The sequence below is a fragment of the Rhinolophus sinicus genome, linkage group LG07 (assembly GCF_036562045.2).
Source record: "Rhinolophus sinicus isolate RSC01 linkage group LG07, ASM3656204v1, whole genome shotgun sequence".
In the NCBI taxonomy this organism is placed as follows: domain Eukaryota; kingdom Metazoa; phylum Chordata; class Mammalia; order Chiroptera; family Rhinolophidae; genus Rhinolophus; species Rhinolophus sinicus.
In genome coordinates this window covers 100,105,231-100,125,471 of record NC_133757.1, presented here as the reverse complement: position 1 = coordinate 100,125,471, position 20,241 = coordinate 100,105,231, and the positions used below count along the sequence as shown (strand labels likewise).

The following is a 20,241-nucleotide window of genomic DNA, read 5'->3' as shown; positions in this document are numbered from 1 at the left end:
GGCCCTTCTCCAAGGCTTTCTTTCCTGAAATGCCCTGCATAGCAGCCTGCAGCCAGGCAGGGGCGCTGGAGGTCTGGGGGTGCACGGCCTTCTGGAGGCCAGGGGTGCTCCCTGGCTGCACCAGAGAGAAAGGCCTGCGCTGAGGCTGACTCAGGCATTGCCTTGGCAGGTGCTGGCCCTGGCCAGGCAGCAGGACAAGCGGGTGAAGGTGGTGGGTGGTGGCCACTCTCCCTCAGACATCGCCTGCACCGATGGCTTCATGATCCACATGGGCAAGATGAACCGGATCCTCCAGGTAATCCAGCCCGCTCCTCCCCGCCTCTGCTGGCCCAGGCTTGGCCTTCCTCCCAAACCCCGGGTGGAAACTCCTTAGCCTTTCCCCTCGGGCCTGATCCCCTCCTTGCTCCTGGGTCCCACAGTGACACCCCAATTCCTAACCCTCTAATGATCACTCCTCCCTAAAGCCCTGCCTGGACATGCTCAGGCCTCCTGTCCGGTCTGCGCGCCCCCTTGTGGCCACAGGGAGAATGTCCACGTCCCCTCTGCCGTGGAGCCTCCTCTCCATTTCTTTTTTTTTTAAGATTTTATTGGGGAAGGGGAACAGGATTTTATTGGGGAACAGTGTGTACTTCCAGGACTTTTTTTTTTCCAAGTCAGGTTGTTGTCCTTTCAGTCTTAGTTGTGGAGGGCGCAGCTCAGCTCCAAGTCCAGTTGCCGTTGCTAGTTGCAGGGGGCAGAGCCCACCATCCCTTGCGGGACTCGAGGAATTGAACTGGAAGCCTTGTGGTTGAGAGCCCACTAGCCCATGTGGGAATTGAACCGGCAGCCTTCGGAGTTAGGAGCATGGAGCTCTAACTGCCTGAGCCACAGGGCCGGCCCCTCTCCATTTCTTTAGAACAAGAATGGCAAGTCAGGTCCCCAAAGGAGGACTCACAATGACAATCCAGAAGGATTTGCACTTAACTAGTTTTACATATGGGGAAACTAAAGATCAGAGAGGGTGAGTGACTTGGGTAGGGTCACACAGCCTACCAGCAGCAGAGCTGGGCACAGACTCAAGAGCCTGACAATAGCCTGTGCTGGGATACTGTCTATTCGATTCAGCCAGCGCTGGGTGAGTGCCCATCCCCTACTCCCCACCCCTCTACGGGCCTGCCCTGGAATCGGAGACGCGAACAGATGTACCACTGTTAGCATGTTAGCAGGACTCCTATTCTCACCGCCCCCCTACACCCCTGAGCTGTAATGTTTGCCAGATAACCTCCCCTCCACCCAGACCTGCTAGCAGAGGTTCTGGATTCCTCTCCACTAATTTCCTTAGTTGCTCATGCTGATGGTCTCCACCTCGGAGAAAACATTCCGGTCAAGACATCAGTCATGGCAGTAATTAACTCTGATTGCTAATTAGCGAGGATGGGGCTCCAGTAATTGATTTTGCCGAGCTCTGTGCTCAGGGCCCGTGGAACAAGCTTGTGCTTTGGAGTCACACAGATGTGGATTCTCATCTCAGTTCCCCATCAATGTTTACGTGACCTTCAGAGAGCGGCTTAAAGTCCCCGAGCTTCAGTCTCCTTCCTGTGAGATGGAGAGAGACTGTTCCTACCTCCCAGGGCTGCCGTGGGGCATCTCAGGACATTCCTTGCATGTGGCGGGAACCTAATAGACATTAATTTTACTCCCCCTCCCTATCCAGTTCTAGTCTTTGCCTAAGTCCTGCCAGGGTGAGAGTAAGTGGGGAATTTGAAGTCCATCTAACAAATCAAGCCCCTCCAAGAGTAGACCCTCCTTAGTTGGTGACTCTGCACAAGGCGTGGGGGGGGGGAGAAGTTCAGTTGTAGCAGTTAGGAGATCTGAACGCTAGTCCCAGCTCTGCCAGTGACCTTGGGCAAATCCCCCTTCCCTGCTACTATTTCCTGCCCCTGTGGAAAGAAGGGATTGCACAGAATATTCCCACAGCTCCAGCACTCTCGAGCTCTGCTCTTACCCGCTTTGGCTACCTGAGGCAGGCGGTGGCTTGAACTGACCACAGCTTGGGACAGACATGCTTATATTCACTGGGAGCCTGGCTGGAGGACAAGGGCTGGATGACAGCCCAGCTCATCCCAGACTATGCTGGTCTGTTACAGGTGGACACGGAGAAGAAGCAGGTGACCGTGGAGGCTGGCATCCTCCTGGCTGACCTGAACCCGCAGCTGGACAAACATGGCCTGGCCTTGTCCAAGTAAGAGCCACCTCCCCCATTCCTAGATGGGCCAGTGCTGCCCCCCACCCTGTCTTAGCCTTGGCTAGGCACTCAAAGATCTGGCAGGAGTCAGAGAAGAGTACTTCCCATGGTGTACCCCCTTTCTGTGGACCCTGTTCTTCCCCCATAGGATACCTATCTCCCCATCCCCCGTGGGTTCAGGTGCTGTTGTGTAAGAATTGAAAGAAATAGGTCAGAGATGAGCTGAGCATTAAATAACAGTCTTGTACAGGGGTGGGGAAACCATGGATTAAGTCTTTCTTAAAACTTGCAACTATATGGACTCAAAGAGAAGGCTGTGCAAAATAAGCGCTCAGAGGAACAGAAGAGTATGCTGAGTGAGACACAGGGCTTCCTACCGTACCTATCTATGGCTTCACTTGTTTCTACATCCAAACATGGTGTCAGTGATTGCTCAGGTTTAATATCGGGCGATTGATGGAAACACAGCCAAAGGAGTGAACGTCTCACTATGGGATTTCAATCATTAGAAAGAAGTGACAGAGGTATTTTGGATATTGGGGTAGCAATGTTTTCACAGCTGGATATTGCCCCCATGGCAGCCTATGGCTGGTCTTCAAGTGTGCGTGCTCCATTTGCCCCAGGTTTCTTAGCCCGGGAAACCATTCTGTTCCTGCCTCTCCAAGGGTCATGGCAATTCAAACATTTGTGGAGTGTCTACCAAATGCAGACCTTGTTCAGGTCCCAAACAGGCAAAGATATATAAAACTAGATGCATAAAACTCACTCACAAGAAGCTCCGAGTAAGAGGGCAGATGGACACACAAAGTGACAAGCATAATACAGGAAAATAGGTTCAATGTCAGAGAAGTATTCAGGGCACGGTGGGGCTTCAAGGGGCCCCCAAGTTCAGCCTTGGCAGGCAGGAGAATGTGTGAGGGGATGGGAATCAGATCAGGCTTCCTGCAGCAGGGGCCCCTGGGTTGAGTCCTACAGGATGAGTAGGTATTAAACCAGAACAAAGGGAGGAGAGAAGGGATTGAGGCAGAGGGAGCAGCATGGACCAATGCCCAGGATAGGGAAAGGGTATGGGGTCTAGGGGCCCATAAGCAGATAGAGGGACAGACTCTGTGACCAATGACAACAGGAGACATGTTCTATTAAGTATGGGTATTAGTTTGTGGGCCCTGAAACCTCTCCGTGCCCTGCTCATGACGTCTCTGTCCTCCCTGGGGACCCAGCCCTCCTCAAGTGGCTGCCTGCGCGAGCCTCATCTGCCACTCAGAGGGAGTTAGGATATCCCATCCTGTGTGTCTCAGGGGCCGCCTGGGTCTCTAGCTCCAAGGACGCTGTGGGGATTGAGGAGTGCTGGGAGGCTGGGGGGAAGGACAGAGCTGTCAGGCTGCAGGCTGGGTACTTGATGCACTGTCTCGTTTCCTCATGACACCAACCCTGTGAGGAAGGAATATAACCTCCATTGAGGGATGAAGAAGCCAGAGGCTGAACCTAAGGGGCTTACCAATTTCACCCAGCTGGAAAGCTCTGGAGCACTCCACCATGTAGTAAGCCAGAGCAGGCAGGACACAGCGCCATTCTTACGAGACAGAGAGCAGCGTGGTGAAGACTCCAGCTCCAAGAGTAGCCAGCCTGGGTGTAAACCCCAGTTGTACTTCATGCGAGCTTTTATCTAGTTCCTGGACCCACCTGGGCCTCACCTAGAAAATGGGTCTATAAAATAGGGGTGCTCAGAAGGCTGGATGAGTTAAAGATGTCCCACAGAGAAAGTGCTCCGTAATTGTTAGTGCTGGTCCATTTTCCTGCTTCTGTCAGTGTCTCGCTCCGCAGCCTCCAGAAGTGACCTTTTCTGTTGGCTCCTTGGCTCCACCCCTCCAAGGGCCGTAGTCTAATCCTCCTAGGCCCTTCTCCCAGAGGGCCTTGCTTTATCCAGTTTATTTCTCTTAACGTTGTCACAAGCATGCTTCCATATTGTGTTTTGTAAATTTCATGGAGAAAGGAAGACAGATTGCAATTAGATCAACCCTCCCCCGTGGTGGAACACTCAGGTTGTTCTCTTTTCCCCTATTATACATAATTCTGTGATGAACATCTTCGTGCTTATGTCTTTCCACATGCTGGACTCTTTCCCTAGGGCAGGATGTCTATGACCCTCTTTTTTAACATTCTGGTCTTTTTGGAAGGGCTGATGTCACCACATAGCCCAATGAATGGGGACAGAGACAACAGGGTGGGGGAAGGGCGAAGGAGGACTGGAAAAGGCTTCGGTTTCTCTCCTCTTCTTCCTATCCTCAGGTCTCACCTCCGCAGGAAAGTTTGAAGCTAGATTTTCTAATCATTGTCAACTTCAGCTGAAAGCAGAGCAGAGCCACTGGTGTCCTTCAGCCTGCGTCTTTGGGGGCCTGCCTGCGTTGGGGGCCCTTGGTCTGTGCTGAAGGCAGGAGTTGTGTCAAACCCTTGCCTTTCCATGCCAAGCCCACTTCTTGAGTGTGAAACTATTGTGTACAGTACAAGGCTCCAATAACCTTGGCACCCAGTGGATCTTCAATACATATGGGCTTCCTTCTTCTTTAAGCGAGGGCTGGGATGTCTCAGAGAAAGCGCCTGAGAAGTAAGCCTTTCACACTCCTGATCTGCTCTTTTTCCTTGACCCTCAGGTCTGAATACATCTTTCTAATTCCTGGCCCCAGAGCGCACACCTCTGAAGGGGTTCTGCTCCTCTTTAGGAATCAGGTCCTCTTGGGCACACAGAATCTTCTGTTCATTCCAGAGCTTGGAACTCCGGGATGAGGGAGGTGGGCTTTATCCTGGAGGCCTCAAATAGCCCCTGAAGGTGTCTGAGCAGGGAGGTGACATGGTCTTCTCCTTCCTCACAGCTCAGGGAGGCTCCCACCTCCTTATACCTGCCTGGGACATCTCTGTGTGCCATTTGAACCAGGTCCCCCAGAAGTGTTAGCAGGACCTCGGGGGCCTTAGGTTGATGGAGAAGGCATCATTGGCAGAGGGAGGACAGAGAGAAGGGAGTTTCTAGGCTGTGGCAACCCCAGAACCAGGCAGGCAGGCCTCCCCTCAGAGTTGAGCTATGCCCCTCCCAGCTCATCTGACAGGCCACTGAGGGGAGGAAACTGAGGCCCAGAGAGGAGAAGGGCCAGCCAATCAGACAAGCTAAGTCATGGTACATTTGGGACGAGAATCCAGGTAACAGATGCATCTACTATTCTGCTCTGAGAGACTTCACCCTGCAACCGAGGGGGCCTGTTGTCCCAGCAAAGCCTAATTGGTGCCTTGGGTCCCTCTCGCTCTGTCCTGCTTTGCCCAGCCTGGGAGCCGTATCAGATGTGACTGCAGCTGGTGTCATTGGGTCTGGAACACACAACACAGGGATCAAGCACGGCATCCTGGCCACCCAGGTGAGTCCGCCTACCTCCCAGCACTCGGCGGATTGCCAGGGAGAGGGGAGAGTCAGATGGAGCGCCTCTTCTCTGCGGCTCCTGAAAAAACTCTCTGTGCTCCCCTGGCATGCCAGCTCAGCTCCATGTGGGCCTGAAAACCACCCCGGTCTCTCCTTCTGATGGAGACTTGGCAGATGCTTTCCAGGAACATCATCTCCTTCTCTAAAGCTCATTCATCCCTGACAGACTCAAGTGACAAAGGCACCCTTCTGCATATTGATGCCCCTCCGCCTCTCAGGAGCCTCCTGGCCACCCTGTGGAAAAGGGCAAGAAGATCCAGGGGTTCTATCCCCCATTGCAAGTAGGAGCCAGGCAGGGCACGGGACCTTTCCAAGGTAGCAAGTCAGGGAGGGGCTGGGCAAGGAGCTGGGGCTACCTGGGGTGGAGCCCAGCACATATGGGCCTGGGATCCACACTTGACCTTCATCAAAAAGCATGTTCTAAACTTCTCAAGTGTCCAGTTTGGGGAACTGGTGATGAGCACAGGTTTTGGACTTAGACCTGGATTCAAAACCTGCCTCCAGCCTGCACTGGGTATGCGCATGTAGGTAGGTTATGAGAGAGGGGCATCTGAGGGATGGAGTGATTGAGGAAAGGAAAAGACTGAGGCCCTGTGTTAATCAGTTTCCACCTGCCCCTTAAGAGCTGTTGCAGCCAAAGCATGATAGATTCCGTGGGGCCTGATCCCCAGGTACTTGGAGCCCTCAGCGGACATGTCATTTGCCCCCTCCGAGCTGTCTTCACTGCCCAAGAGAGCCCAGTGGTAACTGGGGGTGAAGGATGACACAGTCAATAGGCCCCCTCCTAAGATTTGGCCACAGGATTCTCCAGGGCTGATGTCAAGCTGATTGCCTCAGTTTCTCAAAATGATCAGCAGAGTATGAAAATAACTCTAAGTGGCCACAAATCAAACTGCACCTGAGATTTACCGGCTCCTTCTCTTAGGAAGCCCAGTTGAGCAGGAGCGGCTCTTGAATAGCAGTGAGAGACCCTCGCTGTTGTATTTTACACTTTATGCCAATGGCAGGAAGCCAGGGGAGGGGACGGATAACTCTGATACCCACTGTGCACCAGGCACTTAGCTGGATGCTTCTCACACTCTGAGATTTGCTATCCTCATTTTACACATGAGGCAACGGCAAGGTTAAATGACACGCCCAAGGTCACACAGCTAGTAAATCGATACCCACCTTTATTCGTTGCTGGACCCTGCTACAGTATTTCACTGGCCAGCTCTCATTCACTGCTCTGGATCTTATACAAAATTCTGGTTTGTATAAAAATCATTTCGACACCCTCACTCCCACAGAGGGCCATCGTGCCCCCTTTCTGCCAATTCCTCTTCTCTGGTTTTGATCACTGTTTAATCAGAATTAGTTCAGCTTTATCTGTTCTCTCACCCTGAGCATCCAGCCGCCAACTACGCATGTCAAAAGTAATTTCTGTCCAAATTAGCAGGTAGTGGAGTGTGGAGAAGTACTTAAAACAGGCCATGAAAGAGGATTGCTCTGGAAACGGGGGCCAAGGAGAAAGATACTGGGACTAATCATCTGTTTCCGAGGGGCATCCTACTCTTTGTAGAAACCCAGAGGCGTCTGGTTGGGTGTGTCCAAGTAGGAGAGTCTGGTTCCTGTGGCTGCGCGTTGCCCAGGAGGAGCCACAGGCAGAGAGGCTGCAGGTAGCCCTGGCTCCCAGGCTGCGTGTTGGGACAGCGGGGCTGGTCTTACCCCAGACACATGCACATCCTCTGTTTGCCTTTGCAAGGCACTTCTCCCGGGACCTTGTGGCTCTTTGGAGCCGTCTCATCTTAGACTTCCTCTGGGCAGGGCAGAGGCTTGCTGTACCCTGACTGTGAAGCCCACAGTATGAGCAAAGCCGTCTCCAGGCTGAGGGCTGTGGACCCTCAGACACAGCCTCACTTTGCCTATTTCCCCTTTCTTCTGCCCCAAAGACTGAGACCCCTTCAGACTGTAACTCTAGACCCTGCCGAGAAGACCCTGTGGCCAGATGATCGTGATCTTCCCAAGACAGGTGACCCCTGGCCTCACTACCAAAAACAAAGGGAAACGAGGGCTTCCCCCCAAGTGTACAGGAAAAGCCCACCGGATTCTGAAGTGTGGCTCTTCTCCGACTGCCAGGTGGTGGCGCTGACCCTGCTGACGGCTGATGGCACCGTGCTTGAGTGCTCCGAGTCCCACAACGCACGCATGTTCCAGGCCGTGCGGGTACATCTGGGCTGCCTCGGAGTCATCCTCACCGTCACCCTGCAGTGTGTGCCTCAGTTCCACTTGCAGGAGACATCCTTCCCTTCTACCCTGAGAGAGGTACTGGTCTCTTGCTTGCCACTGTTCAGCTTCAGAAAATACATGGAGGACATTGACAGGTGGGCCATGCTCCACTGACAGCCCCCTGTGGCTCTGCAGACCCCCTGAATGGGGGCGTAGGCTGACCACCAGGCCCTCCCTGGCCCTAGGGATACTGTGACCAGAAGCCTTTCTGAGCAGGTCAGTGAAGCTCAGAGGAACGGCAGGGGGTGGCAGAGGTGTGGGCAAGAAAGGAGGTTGGGTAGAGACTTGCCATGGGAGACATGGTGCCGGCATGAGCTGACTGCTCCTTAGAGGGCATTGACTCTCAACTGTACTGAGCCACGGGATATGCCCAGGATTTCCTTTCTAATGGTTTCTTCACAGCAAAGGGGGTGGACTAAGTTTCAGGCTTATTGTATGCCTAAGGTGACATGCAGAGGATTTGAATCTGAATGATGGGGCGGGAGCAGAAAGGCTAGCTTCTGACTGATCGCAGTGGTTTTTGAATGAGTGAAAACTCATGTTCGTTGGATGGATGGATGGATGGATGGATGGATGGATGGATGGATGGATGATTGGATGGATGGATGGATGGATGGACAGAAATGCAGCATACAGCAGGCGTGCAATGGCCTGGGTCTGTCTCTGGTAATCACTAAACTCAGTTTTATGATTCCAAGTTCCCTGGAGTTCACTCCATAGTCACCTTATCATTCAATATAAATAGACCCTCTGCACAGTGCAGTTAGCAGTGACATGAGCACTACTGACCCAACATGCTCAAGGTAGGATTTGGGATCAAATTGACCTGGCCTTGAATGCTGGCGCTGCCACTTCCAAGCTGTAACCTTGAGCCCGTCATTTATCTTGCTGAGCCTTAGTTTCCTCATCTGAAAAGAAAGTTAGTAATGTGTACTTTAAAGTATTGAATCTGAGGATTACATCCATTAACACACGTGAAGTGTCTGGTTCAGTACTAAAATATGCTGCCATGGCACCTAGTCAGTTATAAATGGGAAATATTGCTTGTTACCTAGAACCTGGTCTAAAATCCTTACCATTGGAATTTCTAATGCATTAAACCACAAGGCAAAGGCCTGAAATCCAGGAGGCCCCCTACTCGGAGGTATGGTGGTTGGTAGAAACTTATTCTCAGAACTCCCAGCTGGTGGCTGCAAGAGTGATTCCGCAGTTCTGGAGGACGCAGCACTGATTTCTAGAGGACCGATGCTGAGCCTACCTGGGCCAGTACGGGCAAATGAGCTGCCTGATGCTGCGGCCCAAGAAAGTAGGGTAAGTTCAGCACAAGTATATTTCGTGGAATTGTTTGGCAGTGACAAGGTGCGCACAGACCCTGGCATGGCCGGCTTCTCTCCCCTTCAGCAGCTCTACCATCCATCCTCTCTGCTGGGTCCTCAGGGTCTCCTATCCTGGACTAGCAGCAGAGGAGATAACAGATCCTCCAATTTCCCTTATCCGTGCTGCCTCTGAACCAAGCACTCCAGCCCTTCTCAGCTAAAGGGATTTAACAGATAGGGAATAACCGAAATGCATGCAGGGGGAGGTCCCAAAGACCATTGTGGTCTCCACTCGAAGGGTAAGTGCATATGCTGACATGGCTAATAAAGGCATCGTAGTCTTGGAGCTGGGCTTCTAGGACTAGCAGCCTAGCCAGCCCACCCTGGGTCTTCAAACTAAAGACAGTATCCAATGCAGATGGCCTGGCCTGGAGCTAAAGAAATAGTTCATGACAAGCGTCCAAGAAGGGCCTGGGAGAGAGGCCTTTGACCAGAGTCAGCACCAGGAGGAGGTTTGGAAGAGAATGAGGTAGAGCGGGCATAGCCTGGAGAGGTGCCCAGGGGGGTGAAATCCAGAGCCCAGTCCACTTCCTTAGGGCACAAGTTCAAGGGATCTTTAGGGTGAGGAACCAAAGAGACTCGGCAACTGGTGTGGGGTCAGGGAGTGGGAGGGAGGGTCGGGAGTGGTGGAGCCCCCATGGAGGTAGACAATCCAGGAGGCACAGCAGCTGTGGGGAGCAAGATGATCAGTTCAGTTTGAGAACTTGAGCTTGAGGTGTCTCAAGTGGAGGTCATGGTAGGGGTGTGGGGGATAGGAGCTGCCTGTGCAGGTCCTCAGGTGGGGGCCAGCGCTGGAGACACAGATTGAGGGGTTGTGTTCGTTTGCTAGGGCTGCAGTAATAAATACCATGGACCGGTGGTTTCAACAACAGAAATTTATTTCCCACAGTTCTGGAAGCTCGAAGTCTAAGATCAAGGTGTTGGTTCCTTCTGAGGCCTCTTTCTTGTTGGCTGGTAGATGGCCGCCTTCTCACTGTGTCCTCACGTCTGTGCCTGTCTGTGTCCTAATTTCCCCTTCTTAGAAGGACACCAGTCACTCTGGATTAGGGCCCACCCTAATGATCAAATTTAACCTTAATCACTTCTTGAAAGTCTCTATCTCCAAATGTAGTCACATTCTGAGGTACTGGAGGTTAGCATTTCAATATACGAATTTTGGGTGGACACAATACAGACCAAAGCAAGGGTCATCCGCTCCCTGAGCAATTGGTCATGGGAGTCGATGAGCTCACGCAGGGAGAGTGGGTTTGGGTGAGGAGAAAAGGGAGACTTGGGGCTTAGACACAAGCTTTCAGTGGATGAGAGGATGAAAAGGGTGCCAAGGAGATTGAGGGGAGCTGAGAGAGGAATGAATCAAATGAGGAGCGGGTAGGAGCCACAGAGGCGGTGGGTGCTGGTTATCCAAGATGGAGTGGTCAACAGAGCCCAATGCGGTGGGAATCTGGGTTCAGCACCCAGATCTGGTCATCAGGAGGCTGTTGCTGACCTTGGTGAGCGTGGCTTCAGCGGAGCATTGAGCAGGTTAAGGGGTGGGTGGGCATCGCAGGCCAGGAAGCGAGATGGCCGGCAGAGACCACGTTCAGAAAGCGGTTGTCAACTGCTTAATTGTTGAATCTATTTTCCTGCCTCCCACTTAGATCAGAACTTGTTAATCTGTAGGCTGAACAGTTTGACCCCTCTGGGTCAGAAGAGATTGCTTCTTTTTGCCAGTAGGATTGGCTCCCAGGCTCCTTCTAGGATATTAGAGCTGAGTCTCTTGATAGCTGGTCCATCCTCTTTCTGCTCTTCCTGTGACCTGGCTGAGACTGGTTAAGATTGGTACTTGCATGTGTGTGCACATGCGTGTACACACACACACACACACACACATACATACAGAGCAAAAAACCCTCAATACAGTGTAAGGAAAGGGCTGGCGGGGTGGGGGGGGAGGCAGAGCCCATCAGCCTGGCTGTGCTGCTCTCTCTGTGTGACCTTGAGCAAGTCCTTCACATTTTTTGGCCCCGATTTCTTCATCTTTTAGAAGTGGGGTCAGATTAAATCAGGGGTGTCCAAACTGTGGCCCACGGGCCAACTACGGCCGCAATTCATTTTTTATTGGCCCGCAGCAAATTCCAAAAATATATTTAGTTTACTTAAATAAACCAGGTGAGGTAATACGTACTTCACCTCGAGTGAGTGGCCCGGCTGTTTGTGTATTTTACCGCATATGGCCCTTGGTAAAAAACGTTGAAAAAAGTTTTGACACCCCTGGATTAAATGAACCCTGAGGTCTTTTTCTTTCAGCTCTTGACATTCTTTAAGCCCCACCCTGGAGACAGAGTGTCCTCTTGCATTTCTGTCCGTTGGAGCATCTGGTGAAGTTCTTGAGTCTTATCCCTGACGAGGGCGTGAACCCTAATGGGAACGCCTCCCTCGGTTCCAAGCAGACCCCAGCTCATCAGTGAGGGATCATGGAACTGGGTCTGTTCTCCCCACTCGTCTGAGTCAGCTCGTCCTAGATGGACTCTCTCCCTTTCTGTGAAGCGGCCGCTGCAGCTACTCTGCCCCTCACTGCAGACCCATCAGCATCCATCAAACCCCACTGATAGACTCTCCCACCTCTAGTCACAGGCCATAAACAAGGACTACCACAGAGGGTAGGTGGCATTTTCAGCGCCGTGATTTACTCCAATGGTCTGTGCAATTGATGGTCCCACAGTTAATTTGCTTTTGCTTTCTCCTCTCTGAGCAGCCTTTCAAGGGGCTGAGAATGCTTCTGAGAAAGAGCTAAGATGGGGATGGAAAAACCACATGTGGGCTTTGCTCCCCTTGAAGGAAACAAGCCCTGAAGGAGGGGGAAGGGTTAGAAAATCGTTAGTGCACTTTCTCCTCCCTCCTGCTCGGCCTGAGGAGCTTTCCCTCTAATCCAAAAAGGACAATCTTTGGACCTAATTTCCAGGAGGCGTGAAGGTTTTTGAGAACCAGCAGGCAGACAGTACATCTTCCTATTCAGGCACTGATATCTGCTCCTGGTCGCTTGCCATTTAGGTTTCTAGAAAACTGTCCCACTTCCCCTGGGGATGCAAATCAGGCCTCCCTGAGTGTTTGTAGGTGCTGCTCAGAAATGCATGCAGCTCCCCAGCATCACGTCCTCTCCAGGCATTGGCCAGGCCTGCCAGGATGGCTGGGCCTGAGCTACACGAGGAGCATGCAAGGAGCAGAAGGACCAGAAGCTGGGACAAAGGAGTGTGACAATGGCTTCTTGCATCTAATGTTAGGTTTGAAGATTCAGCTTCTCGGCCCTGTTTCCTTCCCTTATATTTTTTCCTTCCCTCATATTTCTTTCCTTTCCTTTGCTCCCCTTTTCTTTCCTATTCCCTTCCTTGTATGCAGCACGTGTTTCTAGAACCCTACCACGAGTCTTCCAGCCCTGAATTCCAGAAGCCAGGAGACCCGTGCTGAGGTTCCCATGCACAGCATGGACACCTCCCCAAGTCAGAGCACCATGTTTGGAGCCCAGCTTCTCCACTGACCACTCTGATTTTGCACAAGTTCCCTGCCTCTCTGGGCTTGGATTCCTCCCCTGTGTGGTGGGGATAAGAGCATAACTGTCCACATGAGATCGTTGCCAGGACCTAAGGAAACAGTACATGTCAATTCTCTGCCCTTGCTTTTCTTTAGAGCCTCAGAGAGAGGAACCCAAACCCATCCTCCCTCTCAATATATTTGAAGAAAATACTACCTAACACCTGCTTTGTGGGTGGATTCTAGAATCTGAATCAATACTTTTCCAGCTAGAGGTGCTGGCTGCTCTGATTTGTTCCCTAACATTGTCACTACCTCTTGACATTTTCCTCCTCCTTCTCACTGCCTGGTGATCTGTTCCTGGAGGGCATAGATTCTATCTGAGGCCTCCTATGCTCCCCAGGGTCCACAAAATTTATAACGATGCTCTGTACCAGGGAACTCAAGGCCGATTGATCCAGAATTTATTAAAAATCCCTTCTTTTCTGGGATTTTCCCTGTCTCCTCCCGCCATGCTGTGTGTGGTCCATCATGGATGTAGTTCTGTGCTCCTCAGTTCTATGCTCCCCACTACCCATTCCTTAAATATACCTCATCACAAGTTCTGAATGCTGCTCACAGCCATGTGAGAGGAAGGGGTCATTCCCGGGCCCCAGGGAGAGTTGAAATCAGTGCTTCAAGATGTAGGGCTGTGGGTCAAGGGAAGATAGCTAGTCCAGTTTTGTGAATGTGGTACTGAGAAAGGGACAGCTTTAGTGGCTTTTTATGACAAAGTCTCAGCATTGCTGACTCTCTTGCAGTCTGGTCAGTATGGAACCACAGCCAGTTAGAAGACGTAAAGATTTTGGAAACTATTGTCAACCGTTAGTCCTTTATGCCACCCAAAGCATAATGAGATGTGATGAGGGCAGCTGGTTGCCTGCATCACCCCCCACCCCTCTGCTGCCTTGGGAAGCAGGATTGGTCCTGGTGACAAACCAGGCTTGTCAGCAGCATTCAGTCTCTTGGGTGGAGGTCCACTGATGACACCCAGCCATGGCCCGTGGCACCTTCTGCTTCTGCTCACAAGTCTGGTAACCAGTTCCCAAAAAGTCAGTTCAAGTGGTGCCACAACTCTGAATCTGGGGGGACAGAGCCCAGTAGAACCCTTCATGCCAAAGAAGAGGTTCCTATGGGGCCCAAACTCCTTTGATGGTGTTCCCAGGAAATGCAAGTCAGATCGAGGAATCCTGTGACCCCAGGGACCGTCCTCCTCCGGATAAGATTGTTTGTGGGCTCCAGGGAGAGAGTTTAATTCACAATGGGACAGGGCTTGAGGTGGTTCCATCATTCAGTGACCATTTGTGCTCAGTTAAGAAATACGGAGGGGACAGAGATAGATCGTGCATGACTCGTGACTCTAGAAGCTTGTAATTTATGCCTTGTCCTCTAATGCAGGGAGGACAAAAAATGATAGATGCCAGGAAAGACGCACAAAATGTGATATGAGGGCAACTGGCATCACCCTATTCTAGGTGGGAAGTTGGTCGTGCCTCTCTCAGGCACCAGAGCTGAGAAAAGAACACCGTTACAATTACTGCTGGGATTCGGGGCAATATAGTGGGATGGCCTAGGCTACTAGGACATGAGAAAATGGAGGTTTTCTGCTCTTAGTGCCCAGCCTCTTCCTCCAGGCCGGACCACCAAGTTGTGTTCCCTGCTCTCCCAGGAGAAAATCAGCTGTACCCAAAGGCTTCCCACATGCGAGCCCTGTGGGCCATGGGTCCCTTGCCCTGTCAGGAGGAAAGTGATAGCGACAGGGGCCCTGGGGTTTTTTCCTGAACTTCTCACAGGCCTACAGCACAGCAGGAAAGTCCCTTCTCTTCAGATAAGGAAGCATAGGGTCCTCTGACCTTGACTGTATACAAGGCACTGTGCGAGCAGCTCTAGAGCAGGGCATTAGGAAACTACAGCCTACGGGCCAAATCTGGCTTGCTGCCTGTTTTTGTATGTAATTTTTATTGGCACACAGCCTGCTCATCATTTATCCACTATCTATGGCTGCTTTCACGCTCTTGTGGCAGAGTTGAGTATTTGCAACAGAGAACACATGGCCCTGTGATATTAACTCAAAGAATGTAATAATGAGCCTTATTAGAGCAGGACTCTCCTGTTCATTTTATTAAGGACCTATGAGGTGTCAGGCATTATGGAGATAAGAGATAATGATGACAATGATAATATGAGTCATATGTAGTAGTAGCAGCAGCAGCTGACACCCACACTGCTTGTCATGTTCTTGCCACCATTTTAAGCATTTTCTAGGCGTGCGAACATTTAATCTTCATAATAGTCCTGACATGGGTACTGTTATTAGTCCTATTTTACAGATGAGGAAACTGAGGCATGAAGATGTTAGGTAACTTGCCAAAACTCATATAGCTAATTGCTCAAGCCAGGACCACTAAAAAATCATTTCTGTCGTCTCACCTACTCAGGGAAGTCAACGTGGACATGGGCCATTTTAAAGTCTAGTAATATTATGAGACATTCCATACCATTCAGCAATGTGTGGACCATTTTAAGTATTTCTTTTTTTTGTTTTTCTTTTTGTTTGTTTGTTTGTTTTTTATTAGTTTCAGGTGCACAAGACAAAGTAATACTTAAGACGTTTATCATTTATATCCCTCACACTGTGTTTATCATTTATATCCCCCTAAGTATTTCTTTTTGGTGGGGAGAAACTGAGGCCCACTCCAGGCCCAGACTTCCAGGACTCCCCACCGTCATCCTGTGACCAACGCCATCTTTTCCTCCTTCCTTCTGCCGAGGTCAGGTGCTTGACAACCTGGACAGCCACCTGAAGAAATCTGAATACTTCCGCTTCCTCTGGTTCCCTCACAGCGAGAATGTCAGTGTCATCTACCAGGACCACACCAACAAGGTAGCCTCGGGCGTCATCCCCGTCTTCACACAGAGCCATAGTCCCCATACCCTTCCAGCTCCCAGGGCAGCCAATGCTTGTTATCATCCTAATGGTCAGCGAGACGTGAGAAGGAAAGTAAGGTGAGCATGAGGAGAGAAGCAGAAAAGACCAGAGGGTGGAAGGAAGAAGGAAGGTGGGCCCAGTGAGGACCCAATGTGTCTGCCGGTAGGGATGAGTAGGGGTGAGCTCAAGGGACAGCCTGGATGTGGGGGTTGGGGGCAGAGGACACAAGTATGGGCAGGACAAGATAGGAGAAGATAGAAACCTAGGCAATTGGGCTAGACCTCAGAAACCATCTCATACACCGACCTTCCCTCCAACACCCCCGTCTCTCCCACCCCCAACTATGCAGGTGAAGAAACCGATGGTTTTGTCTCTCCCCTGTGTCCCTAACAGGCTGCTTCTCAGCAGAAGAAAACAATGGCATCACTTAGGATGAATGTTGATGGGACAAGTCAGGCAAAGGCCATGACACCTACTGTGTGTAAGGGGCTTGTGTGGGTCTCATAGAGTGATAATTAGATACATGGGTCATCGGTTCTTAAGAGGAAGGAGAGATGCATGTCTTTATCTTAAAAAAAATAAAAACATACATACATAAATAAGCAGAAATGAAAGGGAGAGGGCCATGGGAATTGACTGTACCACCAAGAAGTGAGGCCTGCAATTGTCCTGGCAGGTGAGTCATCACACACACACACACACACACACACACACACACTCTCTCTCTCTCTCCTGGGACACATCTCCCTCTAAGAGGACACTATCATGCACTGAACTTATCACAAATTCTGCTTCCCAGCCTCCTTCCTCTTCGTCCAACTGGTTTTGGGACTATGCCATTGGATTCTACTTACTGGAGTTCCTGCTCTGGATCAGGTAGGAAAGCCAGAGTACCTGTTCCAGCACCTGCCATATGTCTTTGAGAATGTGGTCCATCCCAAGAATAATGCCCCTATCTTCCCCCGCCCCCTTATTTCCACCTCCCCCCAACACTCCGGTTCAAGCCGTTGTTTCTCAGTCTAGTTGTGTAGGACACAGCTCCCTGGCCCATGCTGGTATGATAAGCCTTGCACTCCCCCCGGCTGAGGCAGTTGGTTGCCAGTCATCAGTCAGTAGCTCACAGCAGCTCTCGCCAGGTGACGGCTGCTCACGCTGGCTGCTGGCCACTCACGCTGGCCACCGGCCACTCATGGCAGCCCACGGTAGCACACAGCAGCCTGCAGTAGCAACAGCAGCCCATGGCAGCTCACGCCAACCTTCGGCTGCTAACGGCAGCCCAGCTTGAGAGAGAGCTGTTGTTCACAATCTCAGCTGTAGAAGGTGCAGCTCACTGGCCCCTGTGGGAATCGAAGCAATGACCTCGGCATTAGGAGCACGGCACTCCAACCACCTGAGCCACCAGGCAGGCCTGATGCCCCTATCTTTATGCATACAATTGGGTCTGTCTCCTGGGTCAGTGGTTTTTTTAACTCTGCCTGCACATTCAAACCACCTGGGGAGCTGTTTTAAAAATACCAAGGACAGGCCCCATTCTCTGGCACACAGGTGATATGAATCTTTTCCTATTGTCCTGTTTCCTACCTTTTTTCCAAACCTAAAATCTGTGCTCATGTTCAGGCTCCATGTCTGCCACTGGACATGTAACTATGAATGATGGGGAAGGTTTCATGAGACCTTGAGTGGTGATTTTGTATCCAGCCTAGACCTGGAATAATGTCATATACATTTAAAAAAAATTTTTCATAATACAAAATGAGATATATTTAAAGTATAAAGTATAATATAAGTATTACATACTCAACACCAGCTTCAGAAACAACACTAGTATAATTGGAGCCCTCTTTGTAGAACTCCCCCGTCACAGTACCTTTCCCCAAGAGGCAACCACCACTCTGAACTTCATGCTTAATTATTCTTTTGTTTTTATTTATACTGTAGTTTTATGAACCCTGAGATAGTAAATTTGGTAGTTCAACTTCGATAGTCATATTTATCTAAGTTGATACGAAGAGCTCTAATTACTCATTTTTACTGTATGCATTTACCACAATGTCCTTATCCATACTCTCGATGGATATTTGGGTTGTTTCCAGGATTCTTTGCTATTACGAACAACGTTGCTGTGAGCATCCTTGCCCCTGGTGCATTTTTTTTGTTTTAAGCATATACTCATGAGTGGCATTCCTAGGCCATCAAGCCTAAACATTTTCAGCTTTATCAGATCAAATTGTTCTCCAAAGTCGTTCTACTCTTCAAGCACTGTGAAATTCTCTGTGCGCCATCAGCTGGCCAAAGTTGGAGCTGTCAGGCTTTTAAATTTTCTTGTGATATGTGTTAAATGGCCTCTCATTATGGTTTTTTATTCTCATTTCCCTGATTATTAATAAGGTTGCCCAGATTTTCAGCTTGTCGATTCTTCAGACTTCTCTTCTGTGTAGTAACTATGTATTTTGCCCTTTTAAAAAATTGGGTGGTGGGGTGTTTTTTTTCTTACTGTTTTGTAGGGTTTTATTTACATATATTTTGAACACTAGTCCTTTGTTGGTTATATGTGTTGCAACATCTCCCTGTTTGTGTCTTGTCTTTCACTTTTATGGTGTTTTGTGGTGTGTAGATGTATTTGATTTTAATATAGACAGATTATTCCATCTATGTTTTTATCTTGGGAATTTTGTATCTTATTAAGAAATCTTCCATACTATAAGGTCATAAAAGCCCACCAGAGGAGGTGCTGACAACAGGACCTGGCGACCTGGCTGGTGTTCCTGTGGGCTTGGCTAAGACCTTTGGAGCCCTAGGTCTGAATCCAAGCATCCAGGAAGAGTTGGCCCCTTCCTTCAAGGCAGCAGCCTCTCCCCAGGGTAGGAAAGTTACTGGTGGCATCAGAGGGGCCCCTCCTTTAGGGGCAGACACCAAAGTAGGAAGGTATTAGGAAAGTGAGGCACAAGACATGACTTCCTGGATCTGGGCACGGAAGGGACAAGAAGCACTAAGTGAGTCCAGCCTAGAAGCCATCATTCCATCAGATGATGGATTGAGTGTGAGAGCAGAAAATGCCCTGCCAGGCTTTCTGTCCAGCCTTTATCACAGCAGCTCGGCAGCTTTGTGTGCATGTGTCTGTGGCGTGTGAACCCAGTGATCACTCAAAGAAATTGGGCTCTAAATCTCCACTGCCACGTCCTAGCCGAGGCTGGATGCTCCGTGAGAGATCCACAGCCTCTGAGTTCAGCCCATGTGACTTCTGGAAATTGCATCCATCCAGTCTCATCTTTGCAGCTCTGGGCTATGTGCCTGAGGGTGCAGGAGTAAAAGGTAAATAACGGACTGGGTAACAGCCTCTCTGAACTGTTCTTTACCCATATGTAAAGTAAAGCTGGTAGCAACAATTGGGTTGTTAGAAGGAGCGTTCAGTAGGTATCACTTCCTTCCCTTTTCACAAAGGCACGTGAAGGATCCTTGCGACCCACCTGTGTGGCAGAATGCAAGGCCCTGGACTTACTGGTGTTATCTGTAAATCCGCAGGAGGTGCTCTGAGCAGTTTGAATGGATTTATGGCAGTCGATGAGATGGCAGGAATGGGATGAGGGACAGGCCTGTAGGGAAGGAAGGTGGCCACTAGCCTCTGGGCAGAGGCCATCTGCAAGGACCGAGAAGGTAGGAAGTTCAGAGGGAGAGGACTGCACCGGGATTCCAGGCCCATAGATCTCAAAGCAGTCAGCCCGTGCGCACTTTAACTAGACCAAGAAAACCATCGAAGCCAGACCGAGCCTTGTTACCAGGAGTCTTTAGTGACTCCAGAAGAGGCAGGAGCTGCAGCTGAGGTGATTAGAGCCAACTGCCACCTGCTGAAATTAAAACTCTCCATGCTCTTTGCCCCAAAAATCTGGAAAGGGCCCTGAGCTAGCAGGAACCGAGTTCATGTGGAATGACTGGACAGCCCTCTGCCCAGCTGTCCTGCAATGAGCCTCTGGACCTGTGCCCCCTTTGGTCCCTGCCAGGACTGGTTCACCCCTTGTCCCTGCCCCAAAGTGCCCCTGGTTGCACATCTGAGGTTAGCTCTCTTGGAGGTTGCCTCTTAGCCTCTCCATTCATAGCTTGCAGCATGAGGCTCTCTGCTCTTAACGTGCAGATTATAACACATGTTCAAGGATACAACCTGGAATCCTTCACCTCCCTAGATGATTCTTCAGATGACTTTCCTGTGCCCCTATGACTTGAATCCAGGTAAAGCAGTAGGAGAGCATGGACTTTGGAGTGTCAGTCAGACCCGCTGGAATGTATGCCATAAGGACCCCATTTATCAGATGCATGTATGTTAGACGGTGCACACCACACGTGGCACACAGCAGTGAATGGCCCATTGCTCCAAGTGCCTGCCCATAGCAGGAGCTCCCTTTTCCTCCCGCACATCCTTTTGGGCAGATACCACAGG

At 50.5% G+C, this 20,241-nt stretch overlaps 1 protein-coding gene across 1 annotated transcript in view; it reads left to right on the top strand.

Annotated features, from left to right (window-relative positions):
* LOC109448116 (L-gulonolactone oxidase) overlaps nt 1-20,241 on the top strand; it is a 29,756-nt gene that overhangs the window by 2,860 nt on the left and 6,655 nt on the right. Inside the window, exons 3-8 of the mRNA XM_074338370.1 lie at nt 170-295; nt 2,127-2,221; nt 5,538-5,628; nt 7,809-7,994; nt 15,657-15,764; nt 16,609-16,685. Of these exons, the coding sequence (XP_074194471.1) occupies nt 170-295; nt 2,127-2,221; nt 5,538-5,628; nt 7,809-7,994; nt 15,657-15,764; nt 16,609-16,685 (683 nt within the window). The remainder of the gene's footprint in view (nt 1-169; nt 296-2,126; nt 2,222-5,537; nt 5,629-7,808; nt 7,995-15,656; nt 15,765-16,608; nt 16,686-20,241) is intronic.